This window comes from Mastigoproctus giganteus, chromosome 8, assembly GCF_048544385.1.
Source record: "Mastigoproctus giganteus isolate SK-2022 chromosome 8, ASM4854438v1, whole genome shotgun sequence".
Classification (NCBI taxonomy): domain Eukaryota; kingdom Metazoa; phylum Arthropoda; class Arachnida; order Uropygi; family Thelyphonidae; genus Mastigoproctus; species Mastigoproctus giganteus.
In genome coordinates, this window is record NC_143582.1 from 72,986,267 (window position 1) to 73,012,467 (window position 26,201).

The window sequence follows — 26,201 nt, forward strand, 5'->3', positions numbered from 1 at the left end:
TCATTGTGTTTATTAGATTCGATTGCATAAGAAATTGTCTCACGTTCTGGCTTCTCACCCTCTTCGGTCAAAAGTCGCAATCTGCTCTTTTTGTTCCTGAGGCAATTAAACAAACGTGAACTACCTGTTGCTGTCGGGGAGAGGGATGACTGGTGTCATCTAATTGCTCTGAGCACTAGACGACGGTGTAGTGTTTCACTGACCTCATCCCCTGGGGCGTCTGAAAATGAAAGTAAAACAGAGTTCATTCTGACAGGAAGGCGCTACTTAGTTAGTTGTATAGGCTGTGGAAAAAGTATAAGGCACTATAAGGAATAAATGCTTCTTAAAAGCAGGTGAAAGGGATAAAAAAATGATAACATTTTTTAACACTTTAACAGTGGATATTGGGGTCGCATTTGCACATCTCCAGTCCATGGGTACCTCCCCTGAGTCCAGGGAAGCTCTCATAATTATGGCTAAAGGTTTGCTTACTTCCTTTGTCGCCTCCTTTAATATAACTGGATAGATTCCATCCACCCCCAGGTGCCTTTCTTGTGTTTATCTTCAACAATTTTTCCTCCACTTTACTCTCAGTTATTACAAGATTATCTAGCTTACTGCCAGAGTTGAATACACCTGTGGCATTCCCCTCCCTGAATAACTCCTCATGTGTGAATGTCAATCCAAAATATTCATTTAGTTTGTTAGCTACCTGAGCAGGATCATCAACAGTTGAACCATTGATATCAAGTGGACCAATCTGATTCATCCCCTTCCTTCTAGAGTTTACATAAGGAAAGAACTCTTTGCTGTTTTTCTATGCATCCTTTGCCAAAGATTTCTCGTAATCTGCCTTCGCCTGCCTAACCTCCTTTGTAACTTGGTTACAGACCAGCTTATATCTATCATAGGTTTCTGTGTCACATGTTAATTTATAGGTATCCCATACATTTTTCTTCTCTGTCACATGTCTGATTAGTTCATCTGACATCCATTTAGGCCTAAATCTTGAACAATATTTCTTTGTTGGTATGAAAGGCCTAGTAGCTTCCAAGGTTAATTCTTTGAATGCTTCCCATTTTCAATTTGCTGTTGGTAACATCATCAGTTCGTTCCATCATATAGAATTTAAATATTGTCTCAGACCACCATAGTCACCTTTACGAAAGCAAAAACCCTTCCCTTTACCCTTGATGGTAGTTAACTCTTTGAGTAAATCTCACTTCAGCACACTGTGATCACTGCCACCTAGTGGTTCCTTTATCTGCAGATTCTTGATGCATGGAGAATCACTACTGATAATCAGATCAAGAATATTACTCCCTCTAGTTGCCTCCCAAACATGCTGCTGTAGAAAACAATCATCCAATAAATCCACAAAAGCCTTGCTAGTGTGTGAGTGACCAACCCACAAATTCTAGTCAGTATCCAGGAAATTAAAATTAGCATTAGCATTAGCATTAGTAGAGGCATTTGATGCAAGAAAGCAAGCTTATGCAGCATCAGCCAAAAAAAAAAAAAAGAAAACCCACTTCCACTTCACCCCTCTGTTCGTTCAAAATACCTGTCCAGCTGAGCCTTAAACTTATTTAGGCTATCAACCTCCACCACAAGGGATGGAAGTCTGTTCCACCAACCAACCACCCGCTGCCTAAAGGCAAATTTCCGCACGTCTATCCTACATCTGTCTTTCCTCAATTTGAATTTATGCCCTCTCAGGTGATTTTTCTGAGCTAGAGGAAGAATCCCATCAGCATTGAGCATGCTTAAACCATTCAAGGCTTTATACACCTCTATCAGAATAATCCCCCATTATAAGACACTCTAATTTACTGACCCACTCTATTTCTCTGCACAATTGTTCATTATACTCACCAGATTCATTAGGCCTATAACACACACCTACTCTCATTTTTCCATTCCCAGTGCTTATGTCACACCAAACAGACTCAACATTGCATTGTCCATCAACATCAATTGGATGCACTTCCTTAAATTTTGTGTGTTTCTTAACTAACAGCATAACCCCTCCTACCTTCCTGTCCTGTCTATCCTTTCTGTACACATTGTACTCCCCAAATTCCAGTTCTGCACTGCTTATGTCTGTATGACACCATGTCTCTGATATCCCAACAATATCTGCCTGTGATGTCTTGACTAGCACTTCAAGCTCATCAAATTTATTAACTATACTACTAGCACTGGTGTACATGCAAGTATACATGCACCTGTTTCTACTCTTAGTTACCCTAACACAGCCCATATATTTACTTGTTCCACTATGACTCCCAGCAGTCCTGAAAATTCCTATTGCCTTGCTTTCCAGGTTGCTGCTCAATTGCATTTCAATTGAAGTAGTGCAAGAATCACTTTTACCTCTAAAAGCGGCTACTGTTAATCTATTAGTCTGTGTACCCCCCCAAGCTTGGCGCCTCCGTAGCCAGGTGGGAAGGAGCAGCAGTGCGTAGCATACGCTTCTTGATTTAGACCGGGGTTCGAGCCCGTCACCATCAAATACAGATGATGCGGAAAGGTCAGGGAATGACCACCGCATATCCCCGGAGCAATATGGCCTTAGTTGCTAATGCTCCTAAAAACCAAATAACAAATAACAACCCCCCCCAAGCTAGCAGTTTTCCCACCCACTTAACTGCCTCGATAGCATCAGCAATCTTGCACCCTTTCTATTTAAGTGTATCCTGTCCCTGTAGAAGCCATCTCTCCTGTTAACAAGCACAGGGCTGAGAAAAATTCTACCCCTTGAGCCTTGCACAATCTCTCCAGGGCCGAATTGATCAACAAGGCTCCCTTGTTGATCAATTCATGTCTGGGTAGAATTGCAGACACTTTCAAATTCAGCCCTAACTCATGCCTTTTTTTCAACATTGTCTTGTATTTGTTAAGTAATTCTGCCACTCCTACTCTTAATATCATTAGTGCCAACGAGTACAACAATATCACCCTTTGTGCCCTTAAAAGATGATATCTGCTTTACAACGTCATCAACCTTTGCCCCTGACAGACATACTGGTCCTGTTCCATCTATCCTTTTTGCACAATATGGTCCCCATTTCCCTAACAATAGAGTCACTTACAACAACTAGTTCCTTTGGGACCAGCACATTCTGCATTGGGGTTTGCCACTGTGTTGCTTGACGTTCAAGTGCAAGCTCTGGCATTGATGATGGGCAGCTGAGAGCTTGATGGGCCCCTCAATTTAAATCCTTCGAGGGCATCCACCCTCTCCTTCAAGCTCTCATATAAGCCCATAACAATGCTGAGTTGGTGCCTGATTTCCTCACACTCCTTAGATTCAGCCTATTACAAGATCTCAATCCTTGAGCAGCTGTGAGATGGGACGAAACAAGCTTTTTGAAGTAGAGATCTGCAACCAGGGCTGATATTCAGCTGGTTTACACCAATACGGCTGTTCTGCTTGTTAAAATATTAAAATACCTCCATACTAGTTCTTAAATATAAATAATATAATAATAACAACTATAATAAGTGGTAAAATTAATTAATTATATAAACTCATAATATTGTGCTAGCAACTAAGCTGAAGTGTCACTATTTGTGTGCAGGAGTTAAAGGATGGTTGGCATCCATGGCTGCATTGCACATTGTGCAGGGAAATCACTAGTTTATCATTAACGCTGAATTACATAATTGCAACTGCTTCTAACTGGTTTAGTTTTCACATGGTTTCATTATTAGTAAGTTTTAAAAGTTTTAAATCTTGTGTAAGTAGTAAGTACGACTAGTGCGAGTTAATTTTTTTGCAGTGGTTTGATATTTATAAATTGAAGAATTTATAATAAAATATTAAAAAAAGAATATCCATGTGAAGAGACATTAAAATTTGGAAAAGGTGTAATGTTCCTTCTAAATATCATAAACATAAATCTTCTGAATCTATGGGAGAACAAAGAAGAAAGGATATTAATAATGAACCATAGCCTGGAATGTCTTTTTTAAAAACTGCAAGAATCAGAACAAAATATAACAAATTTGTATTTTGGAATGAAAAACAACTTGATTATTTCAACAGAAAATATGAGTGACTTATTATTTGCTAGTGACATGAATGTTGGGTGCAAATGATACTCAAAAGTTGTATCTTTAAATGTTGAAAGTGCTAAAAACTTACATATTTCATCCAAATGGCAGTCATGTTCTGTTAAAGCTCATGCTTCAAATAAAGAAATTTATTTACAATCATGAATGAAGAAAAAATTAAAAGAACATCATGAATCAGTTTCACATAATAAAGCAATTGAAATAATAAAAATTGAAAACAATATTTTGTCAAGGAGTATCAGTATTGATTGGGACTTGTGAGTTGGTCACTCACACACTAGCAAGAATTTTGTGGATTTATTGGATGATTGTTTTCTACAGCAGCATGTTATCAGCAGTGATTATTCATGCATTAAGAATCTGCAGATAAAGGAAACACTAGATAGCTGTGATCAGAGTGTACTGATGTATGATTCACTTAAAAGATGTAACTACCATCATGGGTAAAGGGAAGGGTTTTTGCTTTTGTAAAGGTAACTGTGGTGGTCTCAGACAGTTTTTAAATTCTATACAGTGGGACCAACTGATGATGTTACCAACAGAAAATTCTAAATGGGAAGCATTCAAGGAATTAATCTTGGAAGTAACTAGGCTTTTCATATCAACTAAGAAATCCTGTTCAAGGTTTAGGCCTAAATGTATGTCAGATGAATTAATGAGACTTGTGGAAGAGAAGAAAATGCATGGGTTGCATATAAATTATTAGCCGACACAGAAGCCTATGGTAGATATAAGCTAGTCTGTAATCAAGTCACAAAGGAGGTTAGGCAAGCAAGGCCTAACCTCCTATGTGACTTGATTACAGACTTCATTTCATACCGATGGTTTAACTGTTGATGATCCTGCTCAGGTTGCTTTCAAATAGAATAGATATTTTGTATCTACATTCACATGAGCAATTCTTTAGGGAAGTGGATGCTAGAAGTTTAACAAACTCTAACAGGAGCTAAATGATTTTGTAATAACTGAGAGGAAAGTGAAGGGGAAATTTTTAAAGTTAAACATAAGAAAGGCACCTCGGGTGGTTGGGATATATCCAGTTATATTAAAGGAGGCGGCAAAGGAAGTAAGCAAACCCTTAGCCATAATTATGAAAGCATACTTGAATCCAGAGGAGGTCCCCGTGGACTGGAGATGTGCAAATGTAACCCCAATTCACAAATGGGGATCAAAGGGTGACACGAGTAATTACACACTTGTTAGTTTATCTTCTGTTCTTGGGAAATAATGGAGTCACTGGTTAAAGAAGCATTGCAGGATCTTCTAGACACGACTGAGTTATAGTTCAGATAGCATGGCTTTGTTAAGGGGAAGTCTTGTCTGACCAGTTTGATTGGATACTATGATGTGGTTACAAAGAAACTGGATGCAAAATATAACTTTGATACCATATACTTGGATTTCAGGAAATCTTTTCATACTGTTGCACATGGACGACTGCTGTACAACTTGGAGAAGTATGGCATTAAGGTGCAAGTTGCTGCTATGGATAAAGGGATGGTTGAGTGGGAGGAGACTGTTGTAATCAATGGGTGCTGCTCTTTGTGGAATAATGCTATTAGTGGAGTTCCGAAGAGTTCAGTATTGGACCCATTACTTTTTTCTTTATTTATCAATGATATTGATGAAGATATATCAGGCTTGATATCCAAGTTTGCAGATGATACAAAGGTTGGCAGGGTTGTTAATTACAGTAATGATAGTACACTACTGCAATAGGATCTAGAAAAGTTGAGCAGATTTGCTGAGAAGTGTCAACTGAAATTTAACACTGACCAATGTAAAGTACTGCCTATGGGTCGCAGTAACTCCAGAGTAATCTACCAACTGTGTGGTACTACGCTCAGAGTTGTGGAGAATGAAAAAGACCTGGGGGTAATTGTGTAGTCAATGAAGTTTTGTGAGAAGTGCAGACAGGTTGACCTTAGCAGCTCATGGGATCTTGTCAGTGATATATAGGAATTTTGCTATCAGGGATAAAGAGGTGATTATCCCTTTGTATAAAACAGTGGTCAGGCCACACCTTGATTACTGCATAAAGATCTGGAGGTATCATTTGAAAAAGGTCGTACGGCTTCTGGAATGAGTATAGAGAAGGGAAGTGGGATTGGTGAGGGGAACAAAGATTTTGCTCTTACTAAGAAAGGCTTAAATTCTACAAATTGCGGTGTTAGGTATTAGGCAGGTGATCCAATTGAGTTGTATAAGGCTTTGAATGGTTTGAGCAAGTTGAATGCTGATGGGATTCTCCCTCTTGCTCAGATTATGCACTTGAGGGGGCATAATTCAAATCCAAAAAGGAAAGAAAAGACAGTTGCATAATAGAAGTGTGGAAATTTGCCTTTAGCCAGCAGGTGGTTGATTCCTGAAACAAACTTCCATCTCTCATTGTGGCAGTTGATAGCTTAAATAAATTTAAAGAAAAACTGAACAAACTGTTGGAACAAATAGACAGGTGAAATGGGAAGTTTTTTTTTTTTTTTTTTGCTGATGCTGTATAAGCTTGCTTTCTTGCATTTTATGCCACTACTAATGCTAATAAAACTCACAAAAAACATTTAGAAAGTACCATCAGAATTTTTTAACAACTATCTATTGTATAATTAAGATATAACTGACAGCCATATTTTCAATACTTTCTTTAGCTTTACAAGGAAGAAATATTTCAGTTATTAAAGCTGACAGGTTAATTTGATGAAATGGTAAAAACTGATTGAACATACAAAACTAAATAAAGGAAACTATGAAAAGAGAAGCATAAGATTATAAAAATGAATAAATATGATATACCATTTGAAACTAAACATAATAAAGTATCAATTACAAGTGAAAACTATTAGATTGTCTAATAAAGTATATGAAAATGCATTTGTTGTTTGATGACAAAAGTGAAAAATATAACGAGAATGTTCAAGTTTTTTTCAGTTTTATTGAATCATCCTGAAACTTGGCCAAATAACGTTTGCGGAGCTTTGTGGAGTGAAGGTGAACAAAAATTAATAAAATTAAGCCAACTACTTAAATGACATTCCAATAAACAATTTTCATGACTAGTCGATAATAGAGATATTCAATATATAAAAGTCTCAGACAGTATTATAAGGAGTAGAAAAATTTTGAATGTAATTGCTCTTTCTTCAGCAGAAGCTGAGAGAGGATTTAGCACCATGAACAATATCAATGATGTTAAGAGTAATTCTCTGCATATCGAGACTACAGGTCACCTAATGACTATCAGTTTAATGGGGGAATTGTCAAAACAGTTTGATGCAGTTCTCCGTTTCAAATCATAGCTCAGACAGTGGGCATCATTTAGTTAGTGACAGCTACATCAAATAAAAGATCACACCAACAATTTCTAAATATCAGCAGATAATTTGGAAATTATTAGAATGATTTATGCTACAAATTATATATCAATTAGTAAGCAGTTTTATAATATATAATATAGTTTAGTTTATTTAGAGAATACAAAGGAAATTTTCCATATCTGCATTCCTTACATGCAATGCACACATTTTTTAAATTGTTTGATTTATATATATATGTATGATATATTATGTCGTCGTCATCATCATCAGCCATTTTTCAATCCACTGAAGGATGAAGGCCTCTCCAGCAACCTTTCCAGTTCCTTCTGTGTTTGAACACTGGCCATCCATTTAACTACCCACAAAACTCATGAATTTCATCTATCCATCTCAGCCTTTGTTGTTGTTATTTGGTTTTTAGGAGCATTAGCAACTGAGGCCATATTGCTCCGGGATATGCAGTGGTCATTCCCTGACCTTTCCGCATCCTCCATATTTGGTGGTGACGGGCTTGAACCCCGGCCTAATCAAGAAGCGTGTGCTACACACACGGCTGCTCCTTCCCACCTGGAGGCGCTCCGCCTTTGTCTTCCAGGTTTTCTTCTAGCTCCTCTTCGGTACCATTCTGTTATTTTCTTAATCCATCTGTCATCATGTCTTCGAGCTATGTGTCCTGCCCAAGACCATTTTAGTTCTTTATTTTTGATAAGAATGTCCCTTTACTTGAGTTTGCTGCCTAATGCATGTGTTTCTCTTCTTATCTAACAGTCTGATTCCCAATATAATTCGTTCCATTCTTCGCTGTGTAGTTCTCAGCTTCTCTTCCATTCTTTTGGAATCAATGCACAAGTTTCACTTCCATAAGTCATGGTGGGGAGTATACATTGGTTCATTATTTTACGTTTCAGACAAACTGGGATATTGCTCTTCAGTATGTGACTATATTTCCTGAATGCTATCCCCGCTCTCTCTCACAACATCCTCAGGTTCCTTTCTCTGATTTTAAGTGTGTCATACGCAAAGCCTGCTACAATAAATGGTCACAGACCTGGAAAAGTAACACTAACAATAAACTTTACCAGATAAAAGAAGAACCAAAGCTGTGGCTGTCTGGCTTCCGAAGAAACAGATGAGAGGAAGTGGTGTTGGCAAGACTCAGAATTGGACACACTCACCATACTCATCTCTTCCTATTATTGGGTGAAAGCCCACCACAGTGCTCATCCTGTCAGACGCAACTTACAGTCCGTCATTTCCTGGTTGATTGTCCCTTATATTCAACCATTCGGTCAAACACTTTTCAGTCACTCTCTACATTGAATATATCACCTGATTTATCTTGCATCTTAGGAAATGAAGCAAATTTTGAAGAACTTTTATTATATCTAAAACATATTGGTTTGTACAGAAGCATATAATTTAATCTCTCTAACAATACGCTTTTTGTCAATTAACGATGAAGAGACACAATTTGGCCTTAGTAGCCCTTGTGTCGTTAAACTGAACTAAAACAACAACAACAACCTGAAAGCTATCCATCCAAAATTTATTCTTCTCTTGACTTCCAGCCATTTATCATTATTACAGCTAATAACTTGTCCCAGATAAGTATATGACTCCACTTTTTCAATTACTGCTCCTTCAATCATTATTTCCTTTTCTGTGGCATGCTTGTTCGTCATTACTTTTGTTTTAGCCATATTTATCTTTAGCCCAAAATCCCTACTAACTGTGCATAACTGATTAAGATTTTCCTCTTAATTTTTTGGGATTGTGGCTTGTGACCACAATGTCATCTGCAAATCGTAAATGGTTTAGGTTCTCTCCGTTCACATTGACTCCTTTCTACGACCAGTCTAATCTTCTGAAAGCTTCCTCAAGGGCAGCAGTAAACAGCTTTGGAGATATTGTGTCTCCTTGTCGAACTCCTTTCTCGATTTTAAATTTTCTACTGTCTTTGTCAAGTGTAATAAAAGAGGTAACATTCTCATATATTTTCTTCCAAATCATAATTAGCATTAGTAGAGTCATATGATGCAAGAAAGCAAGCTTATGCAGCATCAGTCAAAAAAAAAAAAAAAAAAAACCTTCCACTTCACCCCTCCGTTCGTTCGAAATACCTGTCCAGCTGAGCCTTAAATTTATTTAGGCTATCGGCTTCCACAACAAGGGATGGAAGTCTGTTCCACCAACCAACTACCTGCTGGCTAAAGGCAAATTTCTGCATATCTATCCTACATCTGTCTTTCCTCAATTTGAATTTATGTCCTCTCAGGTGATTATTCTGAGCAAGAGGAAGAATTGCATCAGCATTGAGCATGCTCAAACCATTCAAGGCTTTATACACCTCTATCAGATCACCTCGCCGGTGCCTAGTCTCCAGACACTGTAATTTGGAAAACTTAAGCCTTTCTTCGTAAGAGCACCCCTTTGTTCCATTCACTAATCTTGTTGCCCTTCTCTGTACTCTTTCCAGCAGCTCTACATCCTTCTTGAAATGAGGCCTCCAGACCTGTATACAGTACTCTAGGTGTGGCCTGACCATTGCCTTATACAAGGGAATAATCACCTCCTTATCCCTGCTAGAAAAATTCCTGTATATCATTGATAAGACACCATGAGCTACTCTTGCAGCCTGTTTGCACTGCTCAGAGAACTTCATATCTGCCTGCACAATTACCCCCAGGTCCTTTTCATTCTCTACCACTGTCAGTGTAGTACCACAGAGTTGATATGTTGCTCTGGGGTTGCTGTTTCCCATATGTAGTACTTTACATTTGTCAATGTTAAACTTCATTTGCCACCATAATATGTGGAGTATCCGTGCCTTGTCTTTCCATTGCCCGAAACATTGCCTTATGCTGTATGGAGTCAAATGCCTTTTCATAATCCACAAATGCCAGGCATAATGGTGTTTTATATTCATTTGCTTTCTCCATTAGCTGTGATATTACACGAAGGTGATCCATAATTGAGAATCCTGTCCTAAAGCCAGCTTGCTCTTTCGGTTGATTCTCATCAAGTATTCTTTCCAATCTGTTAGTAATGACCCTTGTGAACAACTTTAGATGTGGGATAACAAGCTAAATTGTCTATAATTTCCAATTTCTGATTTATTTCCTTTCTTATGCAGCAAAACTATGATTGCATTATTCCACTGCTTAGGCGTCGCACCTTTTCTAATGCACTTTGTGAAGAGCCTTGCCAGTTTTTGTTGTCTTTTCCTCCCAATTTTAACAACTCTACATTTCTGATTCTTCATTTTCTTCAATGCATGTTCTACATCATCTGGAAGAATATCGGGTATGTCGTATGTGTTGCTAATTTGCAATCCATCTTCCCCACTGCTGGCATCATTCCCTTGCTCCTTGTATAATTCTCTATAGTAGTCTTCTGCTCTTTGAATTATGCCTTCTCTGCTGTTTATAAGTACACCATCGCTATTCTTCAGTTTCAGTATCATTTGTCTTTCTGTATTACTGCTCATGGCTGCTAATTTAAATCCTTTGTTTTCCCTTAATGCTCGTTCTACTTTTCTTGTGTTAAATCTTTTTATGTTCTCTCTGGGTCTCTTTCTAATGGCTTTGCATAACTCAGTATACTCAATTTTCTATTTGTCAGTGTTTATCTTTCTCTTCATTTTTCGCCTTCAGTTCATCATAACAAGTGTTTCTTGACTAATTTTTTCTTCTTTGGATTTCTTTTTCCCTATAGGTTTCTTGGGCTTTATCACTTTCAGAAAGTTGTAATATTCCTCATCGATATCTTGGTCCTGATCAGTCTGCAGAAGCTCAAACTTGTTCTTAAGTTCTAGTACATACTGCCTTTTCACCTCTTCTGTTATCTCAAAGACCTTTGTATTATTTACTCGAGTCAGTTTTTTCCTTTCCTTTCCTACATCTATATCAAGTGTACATCTTACCCTTCTGTGATCACTTCCAACATTTACCTTATTCAGGATGGTAACATCATTTTCAATATATCTTCTGTTAGTGAGGATGAAGTCGATTTCATTAGTTGTTAATCCATTTGGACTCTTCCATGTCCACTTTCTGTTCACCCTTTTCTTGAAAAAAGTGTTCATTACTGACAATCCTTGAGATTCTGCAAATTCCACAAGTCTTTCGCCTCTTTCATTTCTTTCACCAATTCCAAAATTTCCTATAGTTCCCCTTTCTGCGCTGTTTTGTTTTTTTCAAACCTTAGCATTGAAGTCCCCCATAATAATAGTGTAGTGGGTTTTCTGCTCATCTAGAAGACTCAATTTCAGTGTACCTTTCTTCAACCTCTTCATCATCATGGCTCGATGTTGGTGCATAAATCATTATAACCTTTAGCTTGTACCTCTTAGAAATCTTGAGTATTAGTCTTGACACCCTTGTGTATATATATTATGTACCAGTTGTTAAATATTATGAATATCAGCCCTGTCTGCAGCCATCCAATTTGCCACAATTGCAGGAAGCAGTGGAGTATGCTTTAAGCTCCTCATTGAACCCATACCACAATGAATCTAGACTATTATGAGAGCTGAAAGGAGACTTACTTGCCATGGGGGGTATGTTTTATCAAAACAATTCTTTGAATACACGTGTGTAATGCTGACAGTTTGATAAAAAAAAAAAAAAAAAAATTCTGATTTATCAAAATTTGTTTGATTTCAGAATGTTAGATTGCAATGCACTAAACAAAGTGTGTGTTAAATTTTGCTTTAAAACTGGAAAAACCACAAGTTTGAAAAGCACAAGGAAAGATATACAGTAAAATTTTTGAACTGCATTTTTAAATATAGGAAATGACTTTTAAGTTGAAAACAGTTAGCAGCTTTTCCCCCATTTTTGGTATTTTGAGTAACTTTCTGTTACGCAAAAAAAAAAAAAAAAAAAACCATATTACTTTTTAAAGATGAACATTATTGTTTTTTTTTTTTTTTTTTCTTATAAAAATTAGCTTTGCTTCTTTGAGTTTTGTTGTGGGGAAACATAATACTTCTTAAAAAGTGTAACTTTTGTATGTAGGTTCCTGGAACCATATGCTCAGGGATGTAGAAGTTTCAAGTTGTGTCATCACAGGAACTTGCCTAATTGCTACATTTTATATATATTGAGGCATCTGAAACAGGATATAAATGACTGTTTCTTTTTGTACAGCATAATCATGACACCAACAAGCAAACAAACAACTGAGACTATAAAACTATTGCACTCGTAGAAGTAATGCCACAACAGTATAAAGTGAGTGTCACTGTTGCCATGGTATTCATTATGAACTTTGTTTAGTACGGTCAGTATGTGATCATATGAAGCAATTTGCAGTACCAAGTTGCCCTTGCAATGGGCAAAGTTTTGTTAAGCTTTGAGTAGGAGTCTAGTCACCAAGGTCCATTTTGCTGTAAGTTAAGAGGCTGCTTTAATCCAGTTCATTATACTCCCTCCATGTCTAGTAACCAGACAGATGTAAAGATGTCAGTAAAGATGCTTTACAGTCATCTGATTTAGCTAATGTACTTACCATCATTCCCACCCAGTAAGATAAAAATAGCATTTCATTTTCCTATCAAATAATATTTTAGATGCAAATTAAAATGATATTTTAATTCATTTACATTATTTTTCATTAAAAACTTTGTTACTGTCAACGTTTAATGGCTTACCATGTTTCATGTCCTGCCTCCCCAACTTGTGCCATGAACTTTTAATAAACAAATTTATGTAAATATTCTTTCTTATTTTTGTATGTACTTGCAAGAGAAAGGCACCTAGAGATGGTTCATAGTGTATAATGTATGGTATTTTTTTAGTAATCAAGCAGTTTCTTCTATGCAGTTCTATGATATTAAATATCAACTTTATTCATATTGTATCTTGAGTCGTTTTGCCTTTTTGCAACTACTACACTTAGAAATACTCTCCTTCAACATTCACCACCTATCTAACATACAAGTGGTACCTGAATAATAAAGGGAATACATTCTCACGTAGCAAGTGATCATGAAATATATTGTATAATATGGAATCATGACAGTACAGCATGAAAATAGCACACCTTGTGGGAAAAACATCTCTTTCATTCCTGGCCCACTGTTCCTACAGCACTACATTATGGTATTTCAGAAGGCTGAAATCAACATTTATCAAGATATTTGATCCAAAAATAGCCTTTATTTAAAGCTTGTCAATTAAAAATCTCTTTCTTTTATATAGTGCTGTCTGCTGACTATACAATGTGCCTGAGTTATCTCATGAGATATCCAGCAGTAGCAGATGTCCATTATATTGTTGATTTAGCATTGCATCTCCGTGACCCAGTGGTAAGCAAATTTTGCATTTTTATGTATTTATTAAATATAAAATTGGAAAGAAAGTAATGTTTTTCTATGCCCAGCTTTTAAAAGCTGAGCATTTCTATCACTAAGGTCCATCTTTTCACTATGTTTGGATTCTAGTTGAATTTGTAAAATTTGAAAAGTTTGAATCCCAAAACAATTCAAAATTCAGTTTTGACTACATTGGGGTTGCACCTCCTTCCATCCAAAAAGAAGATTAGAATAAAAATGATTTGCTTTCTTGCTAATTGGCACCACTTTTGTAGAAATCTTTATTGCAATAATAATAATAATAATAGTAATACAATGGATACATTGCAATAAGCCCTTCACGGCCACAAAGTACTCTTTGTTGTTAGACTAGAAACCTTGGGGAGGGGGGGAGAGAAAGGAACAGTGATGAGTAGTAAAGATACATCTGGACCTGCACAGAAAGTTCTAGCCAGCAGACTAACAAACAGTCCAGACATGACCTCATCTTAACATCAGGAAACAGATATCTAAAACTATGTTTTTGAATTATATGTACTATGGGACATAAATCAGACATATATCCCCCTTTATAATCCAGAAAACACTTTCGGGACTCATTGTATTTCCCAAATTCAGTACAGCATCTCCAATCAGGAGACATATGAGGGAGTATCAAAAAGTTCGTACCCTTACCTAGAAATAATAGCCCTAGAAAGGTAAACTTCACACGAACTTTAATCCTTTTCTATGTACTCTCCATATATAGTAACGTATTTCTCCCATCTATGGATCAGTTGTTTAATGCCTTGATCATAGAAGTCCGCACTTTTTGCCTGAAACTACGATTCCACTTCATTGATGACTTCCTGAGACGAATCGAAGCAGCATCCACCTAATGGTTTCTTCATTTCTCGAAACAAGAAGTCTGACAGTGCTAGATCAGGAGAAATCCACACTACATGAATTCAACAGTTGTCAAGAGCAATGGATTCAATATTGCTTCTGCAAAGGCGTCAGCAATCTTGGAACCCATTGTGTGGAGACTTTAGACACATGCAGATCATCATGTAAAATTCAGACCCCATAAATAATTCCCACTGCATGTGTGATGAAATGAATTGTCACATGTCTGTCACTCAGCACCAGCTGCCCATCTCACTGTGTGTGAATGTTGATGGCCTTCTTTCTCTTGACTCATCAATGACACTCGAACTCCCATTTCCACTTTTTTAGTGTCATAGGATGGACAATTCTGCCCATACACAGCTTTCATTTCTTCTTCAATTTCCTAAGCTTTCTTGCCTTGCAAATGCAGGGATTTGATCACTGTTCGATACTCCACTTTGTCAATCATAGTATCCTTCCTCAGATTCTGGGCCCCACCTCTGGTGTACGATCCCCTACGGGAATGAAATTTCACATGTTAGTTATTGAATATGTAGACAACTTGTATTAAAAACAGCATCTTCCTACTGATGTTTTTCTAGGTCAGGGTATGAACTTTTTTTTGATACCCCCCTACTTATTGAGACAGTACACTCAATACGTTCAGAGAAACTGTCAGTGACAACTCCCAAATTTACTTTGTTATATGCAGGACTAAAAAATGCTTTTTAGTCCTGCATATAACAAACTGGAATTATGAAATGAAATTGATGGCATATAACAAAATGAAACTATCGTACAGACAGGAACTTTTATTCTCACATTTGACACAACCCACCAACTGCCAAATGCTCCTATACAAACCAAACATATTTGCTGACATTTTGTCCATTTGCAAACAACATACATGGAATGTTGACATGTGGTAAAAACAGTCATGAAATAAAGGACCACACATTCAGCAGTCTATGCTGTCCAAACTACAAAGGAAACCAACCAGTCCTGTTCTAAACAGTATCATTGAAAGCAAGAAAAACAATTCAAAAATATAAAACTAAGAGAAATATAACCTATCAAGAAGGAAAATTGAGGTAACACCATTACCTATAAATGAACCAGTCTACACAAGCAACCAAAAAATATAATTCGGTATAAACACAAGCTGAACTTTTAAATTCACCAAATAAGTCTTTCTTGTTAAATGCATGTTCTTTCTAACTACACTTCCACAAGAGCAAACTATGACTATGCCAGTCACACCACCAAACAAGATATGAACACTACAAGCCCATAGCACCAAACAAAACTAGGAAATGAATACTACTAAAGAAACCAATGTTGGGAGACAAGTGGTAACATAAGATCAAACACTGGAACTATTTACCAATTAAGAAATGAATATTAACAAGCCCATTTTTCCAGAAAAACACATATCAAAGGAAATAAACATAGCTGTATATCCCTTCAGAGACAATCACAAGGGTCAAACAAACAAATAAATAATAATAGATAAAATCTTTCAGTGAGACTGCAGAGGACCCCAAACTGATTATAACAATACTTAATATCAGATGTATCCAAATTAAGAAACTGTGCTCTACACAGGAAAGGCTGACACAGATGTGATATAATGTATAAGGAGGATCTAGTTGGAAAATACAGTGGTGACAAAAAACCTGCATGACCTTTAAAAAAAAGTAACATTTGTAGTGAAACGTATAAGATATTGTTTGATTACAGTCATTTTGTTTGTTGCAAAGCAAAGGTATTGTGTCAGATAATGTTTCTATTGCATCAGACAGTAATTGCAAGGTATTGCATCAAGGAAGCCTGAGGCTTATGCTGCAACAGGCAAAAAAAAAAAAAAAAAATTCTGAATTACCCAGAGAGAGAGAGAAAGAGAGAGAGAGAAAAGTAGACAGAAATCACCAAGAAAGAGAAGAATGATGATATCCAGCCAGCTCAGGACCCTGGGTGTGCCAAGCCCATACTCACCAGATGGCTATGCCTTCGTAATCACCATGCTAGTGCTCCTGATCTAAAACTAGACTTTGAGATGGCTTCTGGTGTTGAAACAAGTGCACTAACTATCCAGAGAGAGCTTTCGGAATGCGGTCTGCATGCCTATCACCCCAAGAAGCAGCCTTTATTGACCCAACAAATGAGGAAGAAGATACTTGTTGGGCCAGTGTTGGGCTGGCCTGGCAAGAGTTTAGATTTGAATTTTATTGAAAACTGTTGGTACATAATGTCATCTAAAATTGCTCAAAAGAAGCCAACAAGTAAGATTCATCTGCAAGACAGTATTGTAAGGGTGTGGTACCATGGAATTGGGTGACTGTATATCCAGATGTTGATTAACTCTATGCCAGATCATTGCAAGGCTGTAATTGCAGCTCGAAGAGGAACAACAAAATATTGAGAATTTATTTTGCTGATTTACAGCACATAATACTATTACGTTAACTTATCATTTCAGTTTGTACACATTAATGCAATAAAGTGTATGTTTGGTTGTCATCATTGCCATTTGCATGATTTCTTATATTTCCATTAATTATGGATTTTACCCTTTGGGAAGATATTTATGACAAATCAAAACAAAGTGATTTGCAGAAAGAAGTAGTGATTTGAGAGGTATTTTCTTGAGATTGAATCATATGATCTTGTCACCATGGTACATGATACTACTTGAAGCTGTGGCCTTCTCCAAGGAATACATAATGCTGGTCTAAGGGTACTTACTGATTTTCATCTAAAATTTTATGGAGAAAAAAGAATATTTCAGGTCAGTGCACAAACATCTCTCTCTCTCTCTCTCTCTCTCTCTCTCTCTCTCTCTCTCTCTCTCTCTCTCTCTCTCTCTCTCTCTCTCTCGTGCTAAGCTATATGAATAAGAGAAAAGAGAAAGAGGCCCTGTGGATTTGTCTTAAGTTAAACATTATTTTTCATCAAAAAACAGATAATATTGCTAACAGTTTACCTCCTTTTATTTCACATATTTATGATTACAGCATATTCAGTCAAGCAAAAAAGCAAATAGATGATTGATTGGGGGGGAAAAAAAAACACGATTGAAAGTGATAAATAATTACCAAATGGGCCACATTGATGAATTTAGAATATCAGCACACAAAATGATTTGTGCCTTTTTACAGAAAATCCACTCAGGTTGTGAACTAACCTTGCATGACCATAGAATACTCAGTTAAACAGGGTAAAATTCCTTGAAAACTGAGAAAACTTATTTTTAAAGAACATATCAGAATTATTAACTGCATGACCCAGATAAAAGCTCATGGGTTAGAATTTTCCTTGACATGGTCTGTACTTATTATTGAATAGGATACACTTAAATATAAAGGGTGAACAATATTTGCTGATGCTTTTGAGGTGGTGGTAGGTAGATTGAAAAACTGATAGCTTGTTGGGGGGGGGGGGATACACAGACTAATAGATTAACTAGAGCCACAGGCAGAGGCGAAAGTGATTTTTCCATTGCTTCTATTGGAACATGCAGCAACCTGGAAAGCAGGGTGTCGAGGATTTCAAGGCTTGCTGGGGGTCCTCGCGGAAAAAGCAAATGCATGGGCTGCGTTAGGATAACTATGAGTTATAGGAGGTGCATCTATACTTGCATGTACACTACTGCTAGTAGCATAGTAAATAAATTTTGATGAATTTGAAGTACTGATTAAGTCAACAAATGCAGGCGTTGTAGAAATATCAGTGACACAGTGCCGCTCAGACATAAGGGTTGAAGAATTTGAATATGGCGAGTACAGTATGTACAGAAAGGCAAGACATAGTATATATGTATAATGTTTATTGTGTTGTGGCACTGAGGTTTCCCCCAATTCTGTCTAAGTACACTCTCTGTAAAGGCCAGAGATAGTGTGAGTTATTGCATGTATACGAATGCAATAGTTCATGTATACCAATGCTAGAAGTATAGTAAATAAATTTGATGAATTTGAAGTGGCCAAGACATCAAAGGCGGATATTGTTGGGATATCAGAGACGTGGTGTCACACTGATATTAGAAATGCAGAATGGGAATCTAGGGAGTACAATGTGTACAGAAAGGATAGACAGGATAGGAAGAGAGAAGGTGTCATGCTGTTAATTAAGAAAAACATAAAATCAAAAGAAGTGCATCCAGTTGATATAGATGAACAGTGCACTGTTGAATAAGTTTGGTGTGACATAGGCACTGCGAAAGCAAAAATAAGAGTAGGAGTGTGTTATAGGTCTAATGACTCGAATGAGTACAATGAACAATTGTACAGAGAAATAGAGCGGGCTTGTAAATCAGAATGTCTTATAATGGGGGATTTTAACTTCCTAGTTATTGACTGGAACTTGTGGGTTGGTCACTCACACACTAGTAAGATTTTTTGTGTATTTATTGGATGATTGTTTTCTGCAGCAGCATGTTCGAGAGGCAACCAGAGAGGGTAATACTCTTGATCTGGTTATCAGCAGTGATCATTCGTGTATTAAGAATTTGCAGTCTAAAATTGCTCAAAAGAAGCCAACAAGTAAGATTCAGCTGCAAGACAGCATTGTAAGGGTGTGGTACCATGTGTACAAATTGGAACAGAATGGTATTAAGGGTAAGTTGCTACAATAGATAAAAGGATGGTTGAGTGGGAGAAGACAGAGGGTGGTAATCAATGGATGCTGCTCTTCGTGGACTAATGCAGATGAAGGAACCACTAGGTGGCAGTGATCACAGTGTACTGATGTGGGATTTACTTAAAGATATAATTACCATCAGGGGTAAAGGAAAGGGTTTTTGCTTTCGTAAAGGTGAGTACAGTGATCTCAGACAGTTTTTAAATTTTGTACAGTGGGATCAACTGACGATGTTACCAACAGTAAATTCTAAGTGGGAAGCATTCAAGGAATTAATCGTGGAAGCTACTAAAAGTTTCATACCTATTAAGAAATATTGTTCAAGGTTTAGGCCTAAATGGTTATCAAATGAACTAATAGGACTCGTGACAGAGAAGAAAAATGCATGGGATGCATATAAATTATCAAGCGACTCAGAAGCCTATGGCAGATATAAGCTAGTCTGTAATCAGGTCACAAAGGAGGTTAGGCAGGCGAAGGCAGATTATGAGAAATCTTTAGCAAAGGATGCTAAGAAAAACAGCAAGGATTTATTTACTTTTATAAAATCTAAAAGGAAGGGGATGAATCTGATTGGTCCACTTGATATCGATGGTTCGACTGTTGATGATCCTGCTCAGATAGCAAACAAACTGAATGAGTATTTTGCATCTACATTCACACATGAGGAGTTATTAAGGTTTAAAAATGGCAGAAGGTTATCAAATTGTAGCAGGGTGCTTAATGATTTTGTAATAACTGAGAGCAAAGTGGAGGAGAAATTGTTGAAGTTAAACATAAGAAAGGCACCTGGGGTGGATGGGATCTATCCAGTTATATTAAAGGAGGCAGCAAAGCAACTAAGTAAACCCTTAGCCATAATTATGAGACCATCCTTGGACTCAGGGGAGGTCCCCATGGACTGGAGATGTACAAATGTATCCCCAATTTACAAAGGGGGATCGAAGGGGGGATCACATGAGTAATTACAGACCAGTTAGGTAAAATAATGGAGTCACTGGTTAAAGATGCATTGCAGGATCATCTAGACAAGACTGCAGCAATAATTCAGACACAGCATGGGTTTGTTAAGGGAAATTCTTGTCTGACAAATTTGATAGGATATTATGATGTGGATACAAAGGAACTGGATGCAAAAAATAATTTTGATATCATATATTTGGATTTCAAAAAAGCTTTTGACACTGTTGCGTATGGAAGACTATTGTATAAATTGGAGCAGAATGGTATTAAGGCTAAGTTGCTACAATGGATAAAAGGATGGTTGAGTGGGAAAAGACAGAGGGTGGTAATCAATGGGTGCTGCTCTTCGTGGACTAATGTTATTAGTGGAGTCCCATAGGGTTCGGTGTTGGGTCCACTGTTGTTTTGTATATTTATCAATGATATTGATGAAGGTATATCAGGCTTAGTGTTGAAGTTTGCAGATGATACAAAGGTTGGTGGTGTTGTTAGTGACACTAATGGCAGTGTGCTACTGCAACAGGATCTAGAAAATTTGGGCAGATGGGCTAAGAAGTGGCAACTGAAGTTTAACCTTGACAAATGTAAAGTGCTGCATATGGGTAGAAGTAACCCCAGAGAAACGTACCAACTGTGTGGTACTATATTTAAGGTGGTAGAAAATGAAAAAGACCTGGGAGTAATTGTGCAGTCAGATATGAAGTTTTCTGAGCAATGCAGACAGGCTGCCAGAGCAGGTCATGGGGTTTTGTCAATGATATATAGGAATTTTGCTAGCAGGGAAAAGGAGGTGATTGTCCCTCTGTATAAGGCAATGGTTAGGCCATGCCTTGAGTACTGCGTACAGGTCTGGAGGCCTCATTTTAGGAAGGATGTAGATTTGCTTGAGCGTGTACAGAGAAGGGCAACAAGATTGTTGAGGTGAATGAAGGGATCCTGTTACCAAGAGAGGCTTAAGTTCTGCAAATTGCAGTGGCTGGAGACTTGGCACCTGCGCGTTGATCTGATTGAGGTGTATAAGGCCTTGAATGGGTTGAGCATGCTGAATTCTGATGGGATCCTTCCTTCATTCAGAACCAAGCTCCGGCTGCATAGGTCACAATTGGTAAAAACACTGCTTTGAAATACAACTGCAGGGACTTTTTGGAGGGTCCTCAATCATTTTTAGAGATGCGTATGATGGTTCCTGAGAATCTCTTAACTTTGTTTCTTAGATAAACAAGATATGGGAGAAAGCTGAGTCAATAATCACCCCAAGTACCTTGGTTTCAGTGACAATTGGTAGTTGAGCATTAAATATCTTTACCTGCATTGGGTGCCTGAGATCCGGTATATTCTTGAATAGCATCATTTTAGTTTAGCATTAGCATTAGTAGAGGCATTTGATACAAGAAAGCAAGCTTATGGAGCATCAGCCAAAAAAAAAAAAATAAATAAAAAATAAACCACTTCCACTTCACCCCTTTGTTCATTCGAAATTCCTGTCCAGCTGAGCCTTAAACTTATTTAGGCTATCAACTTCCACGACAAGGGATGGATGTCTGTTCCACCAACCAACCACCCGCTGGCTAAAGGCAAATTTCCGCACGTCTATCCTACATCTGTCTTTCCTCAATTTGAATTTATGCCCTCTCAGGTGATTATTCTGAGCAAGAGGAAGAATCCCATCAGCATTGAGCATGCTCAAACCATTCAAGGCTTTATACACCTCTATCAGATCGCCTCGCTGGTGCCTAGTCTCCAGACACTGTAATTTGCAAAACTTAAGCCTTTGTTCCATTCACTAATCTTGTTGCCCTTCTCTGTACTCGTTCCAGCAGCTCTACATCCTTCTTGAAATGAGGCCTCCAGGCCTGTATACAGTACTCTAGGTGTGGCCTGACCATTGCCTTATACAAGGGAATAATCACCTCCTTATCCCTGCTAGAAAAATTCCTATATATCATTGACAATACACCATGAGCTACTCTTGCAGCCCATCTGCACTGCTCAGAGAACTTCATATCTGCCTGCACAACCACCCCCAGGTCCCTTTCATTCTCTACCACTATCAGTGTAGTACCACAGAGTTGATACATTACTCTGGGGTTGTTGTTTCCCATATGTAGTACTTTACATTTGTCAATGTTAAACTTCATTTGCCACCTCTCAGCCCATCTGCTCATCCTTTCCAGATCCTGTTGCAGCAGCATAGTGTCAGTAGTGTTCTTGACAACCCTGCCAACCTTCGTATCGTCTGCAAACTTGGACATTAAGCTTGATATACCATCATCAATATCATTTATAAATACAGAAAACAATAATGGACCCAATACTGAACCCTGAGGGACTCCACTAATAACATTAGTCCACGATGAGCAGTGTCCATTGATTACCACTCTGTCTTCTCCCCCTCAACCACCCCTTTATCAATTGCAGCAATTTGCCTCCAATGCCACACTGCTCCAATTTGTGCAGCAGTCTTCCATGTGCAACAGTATCAAAAGCCTTTCTAAGATCCAAGTATATAATATCAAAGTTATTCCCTGCATCCAGTTCTTTTGTGACTGCATCATAGTATCCAATCAAATTGGTCAGGCAAGACTTCCCCTTAACAAAACCATGCTGTGTCCGAGCTATAACTGAAGTCTTGTCTAGATGATCTTGCAGTGCTTCTTTAACCAGTGCCTCCATTAATTTTCCGGGAACAGAAGTTAAACTCACAGGTCTATAATTACTTGTGTCGGCCTTTGATCCTTTGTGAATTGGGGTCACATTTGCACATCTCCAGTCCATGGGTACCTCCCCTGAGTTCAAGGAAGCTCTCATAATTATGGCTAAGGGTTTGCTTACTTCCTTTGCTGCCTCCTTTAATATAACTGGATAGATCCTATCCACCCCAGGTGCCTTTCTTGTGTTTATCTTCAACAATTTCTCCTCCACTTTACTCTCAGTTATTACAAGATTCTCTAGCTTACTGCCACAGTTGAATATACCTATGGCATTCCCCTCGCTGAATAACTCCTCATGTGTGAATGTCGATGCAAAATATTCATTTAGTTTGTTAGCTAACTGAGCAGGATCATCAACAGTTGACCCGTCGATATCAAATGGACCAATCTGATTCATCCCCTTCCTTCTAGAGTTTACATAAGTACAGTCAGTCCTCGTATAACACGTGTTTGCACTACACGAATTTGATCATACACAATTTATAAATAGGGGAACGACATCCTATATAACACGAACCGAATTCGCTTATGCATGATTCGCCTTTGTGTTTACAAGAAATGGCAGTCCAATGCGGAATCACCCCAACCGAACACAACACGATAGGAATGAAGAGAAGATTCTGAAAATGTATTTATGTTTTTTATATCAGTGAAGGGGAAACACATTTCACCATAATAACATAAAAACCAACACAATTCCAGCTATCGGTATAATCACAAATGCAATCAGATAGAGTTTACTACCAGTTTATAACAGATTCCACTAGCAGAAACGCAACTGGAAATTGTTTTTATTGTTTTATGGTAGTAACCCCTAGAAATGTGCTTTAGTAAAATGTGATGTGTTAATAGTGTATCTCTGCCTTTACGGTGTTGTTGTTTATTCAGTTGCTACATGCGCGCAGCTTTGTTTATGTGTATCAAGCGTGCCTCCTCATTTTGTAATTGTGCTTTATTCCCTAAAAATGAGTAAAATATTTAAAAGGTGTGAAAAGGAAGCATCCCGGTGAAGACACTGCAGATTCAGTGAGAAAAAGAAAAGCAATATCGATAAACAGAGGAGGACTGGGTCAAAAATTCTTACCCGGGAAAATTTATAGTGGCCTCATACTATGGTTTATGGCCAAAATCACACTGGCCTCCGGCCCACCGGGGTTTCCCCGGTAAGGCTTATGGCCAGTCCACCTCTGTCGATAGAGAAAAAATATGAAATTGTGAAGCGCTTTGAGCAAAATGAAAGACCATGTGATATTCCACGTGCTACAGACCCGTGCTAAATGAGGCAATGCCGAGAATTACAAAGAATGCAGAGAAAATAAAAACAACTTTCATAGCAGGAATAACTCAAAGTGCAATTAAAATCCATTAGATTAAGACACAAAGAATTGGAAAAGATGGAACGGCTGTCATCTGTTTCGATAGAAAATCAAGCAAAAAAACAAGTTTGCTTACGATAGAAGCAAAAGCATTAGCAATATTTTATTACGTAATAGTCGTAATAAAATACGTAAGTATTTATTTATTGTGTTTGGTAATGTTTTGGTAACAAATGTGTGTTCAATCTTGGGTGGTGAGCACCTAACCCTATTTTTCCCATAGGGCCTGTTGTTTATATTGCACGATTTTGCATTGCACGAGGGTTTCTAGGAACACAACTATCGTACTATACGAGGACTGACTGTAAAGAACTCTTTGCTGTTTTTCTTTGCATCCCTTGCCAAAGATTTCTCTTAATCTGCCTTCGCCTGCCTAACCTCCTTTGTAACTTGGTTACAAATCAACTTGTATTTATCATAGGCTTCTGTGTCACGTGTTAATTTGTATGTATCCCATGCATTTTTCTTCTCTGCCATATGTCTCATTAGTTCATCTGACATCCATTTAGGCCTAAACCTTAAACAATATTTCTTAGTTGGTATGTAAAGCCTAGTAGCTTCCAAGATAAGTTCTTTAAATGCTTCCCATTTTGAATTTGCTGTTGGTAACATCATCAGTTGGTCCCACTGTATAGAATTTAAATACTGTCTCAGTCCATCGTAGTCCCCTTTACGAAAGCAATAACCCTTCCCTTTACCCCTAATGGTAGTTACCTCTTTGAGTAAATCCCACTTCAGCACATTGTGATCACTGCCACCTAGTGGTTCATTTTTCTGCAGATTCTTAATGCATGAAGAATCACTACTGATAATCAAATCAAGAGTATTACTCTCTCTATTTGACTCCTGAACATGCTGATATAGAAAACAATCATCCAATAAATCCCCAAAAGCCTTGCAAGTGTGTGAGTGACCAGCCCCGAAATTCCAGTCAATATCTGAGAAATTAAAATCCCCCATTATAAGACTCTCTGATTTACTGGCCCACTCTATTTTCTTCGATGGCCTTCTGTGAATGCCCGGACACCACCACTGTGAGATCACCAGCGAAGGCTACAATTTTTGCATTCCTGAAGGTGCGGGAGAGCCAGTCTTGGAGGACTATATTCCAGATGAGGGGTCCCAGGACTGACCCTTGGGGACAACCTCGGTTTACTGATCTGGTGACTTGCTGGAATTTTGACTTAAGAATAACTGCTCGGTCAGAAAAATAATTTTGGAAGAGGCTGTATAATTGCCAGGGGCAAGCTGCCGATCGAAGACGTGCCAAGGCACTATCTCACCAGATGGTGTTGAAGGCTCCCTCGAAGTCCATGAAGATGGCCAATTCATAAGGAGTTAGCTCAGGGTTATCGGGAATTAGGTTCCTTTGTAGTGCACATCCAACTGAAGGACCATCTGATTTTATAACTTCCCATATGTGCCCAGATTTTTAGGTATGTTTGCTGCTTACTGGTAGACACATTGTTATTATGATTAGGATGCCATGTGTTATCATCTACAGAATCACTTGATGTACAATAATCAAAAGTATTTTTACTACTATTAGATTCCTTGCCTCTTTCATTAGAAATCCGTTAGTCAGTTTCTTCATCTCCACTCTCCTCTCCAGACTCATTTTCAGATAGCTTTTCTAATTCCTATAGACAGTTTTAATCTGCCTTGGGTAAGACCTGAGATCACCGCATTTTGTAATGCAATCTAACTAGCACTGTAAAAATTGTTGAAATACCTTTCCGTTTATAAAATTTCAGTATGTGGTAGTGACTGACCCCTACACATGCTCAGACCTGAAGTGGCTTGCATAGACATGCAGACATATGCATCTGGGCACATACTTGTACAAACCATAGGTTGATTCAAATCATAAAATCATAAATGTTTATCACGAGGTAAATAAATAGAAAAACTTGATTAACTGTACAAAATTAACAATTTTATCAAAATTTTAAAACAG

At 37.8% G+C, this 26,201-nt stretch overlaps 1 protein-coding gene across 2 annotated transcripts in view; it reads left to right on the forward strand.

Moving 5' to 3' along the window:
- TBC1D5 (TBC1 domain family member 5) overlaps window positions 1–26,201 on the forward strand; it is a 416,292-nt gene that overhangs the window by 263,019 nt on the left and 127,072 nt on the right. For both annotated transcript variants that reach the window (XM_090379490.1, XM_090379491.1), the window contains exon 15: window positions 13,577–13,683. In XM_090379490.1, the coding sequence (XP_090235616.1) occupies window positions 13,577–13,683 (107 nt within the window). The remainder of the gene's footprint in view (window positions 1–13,576; window positions 13,684–26,201) is intronic.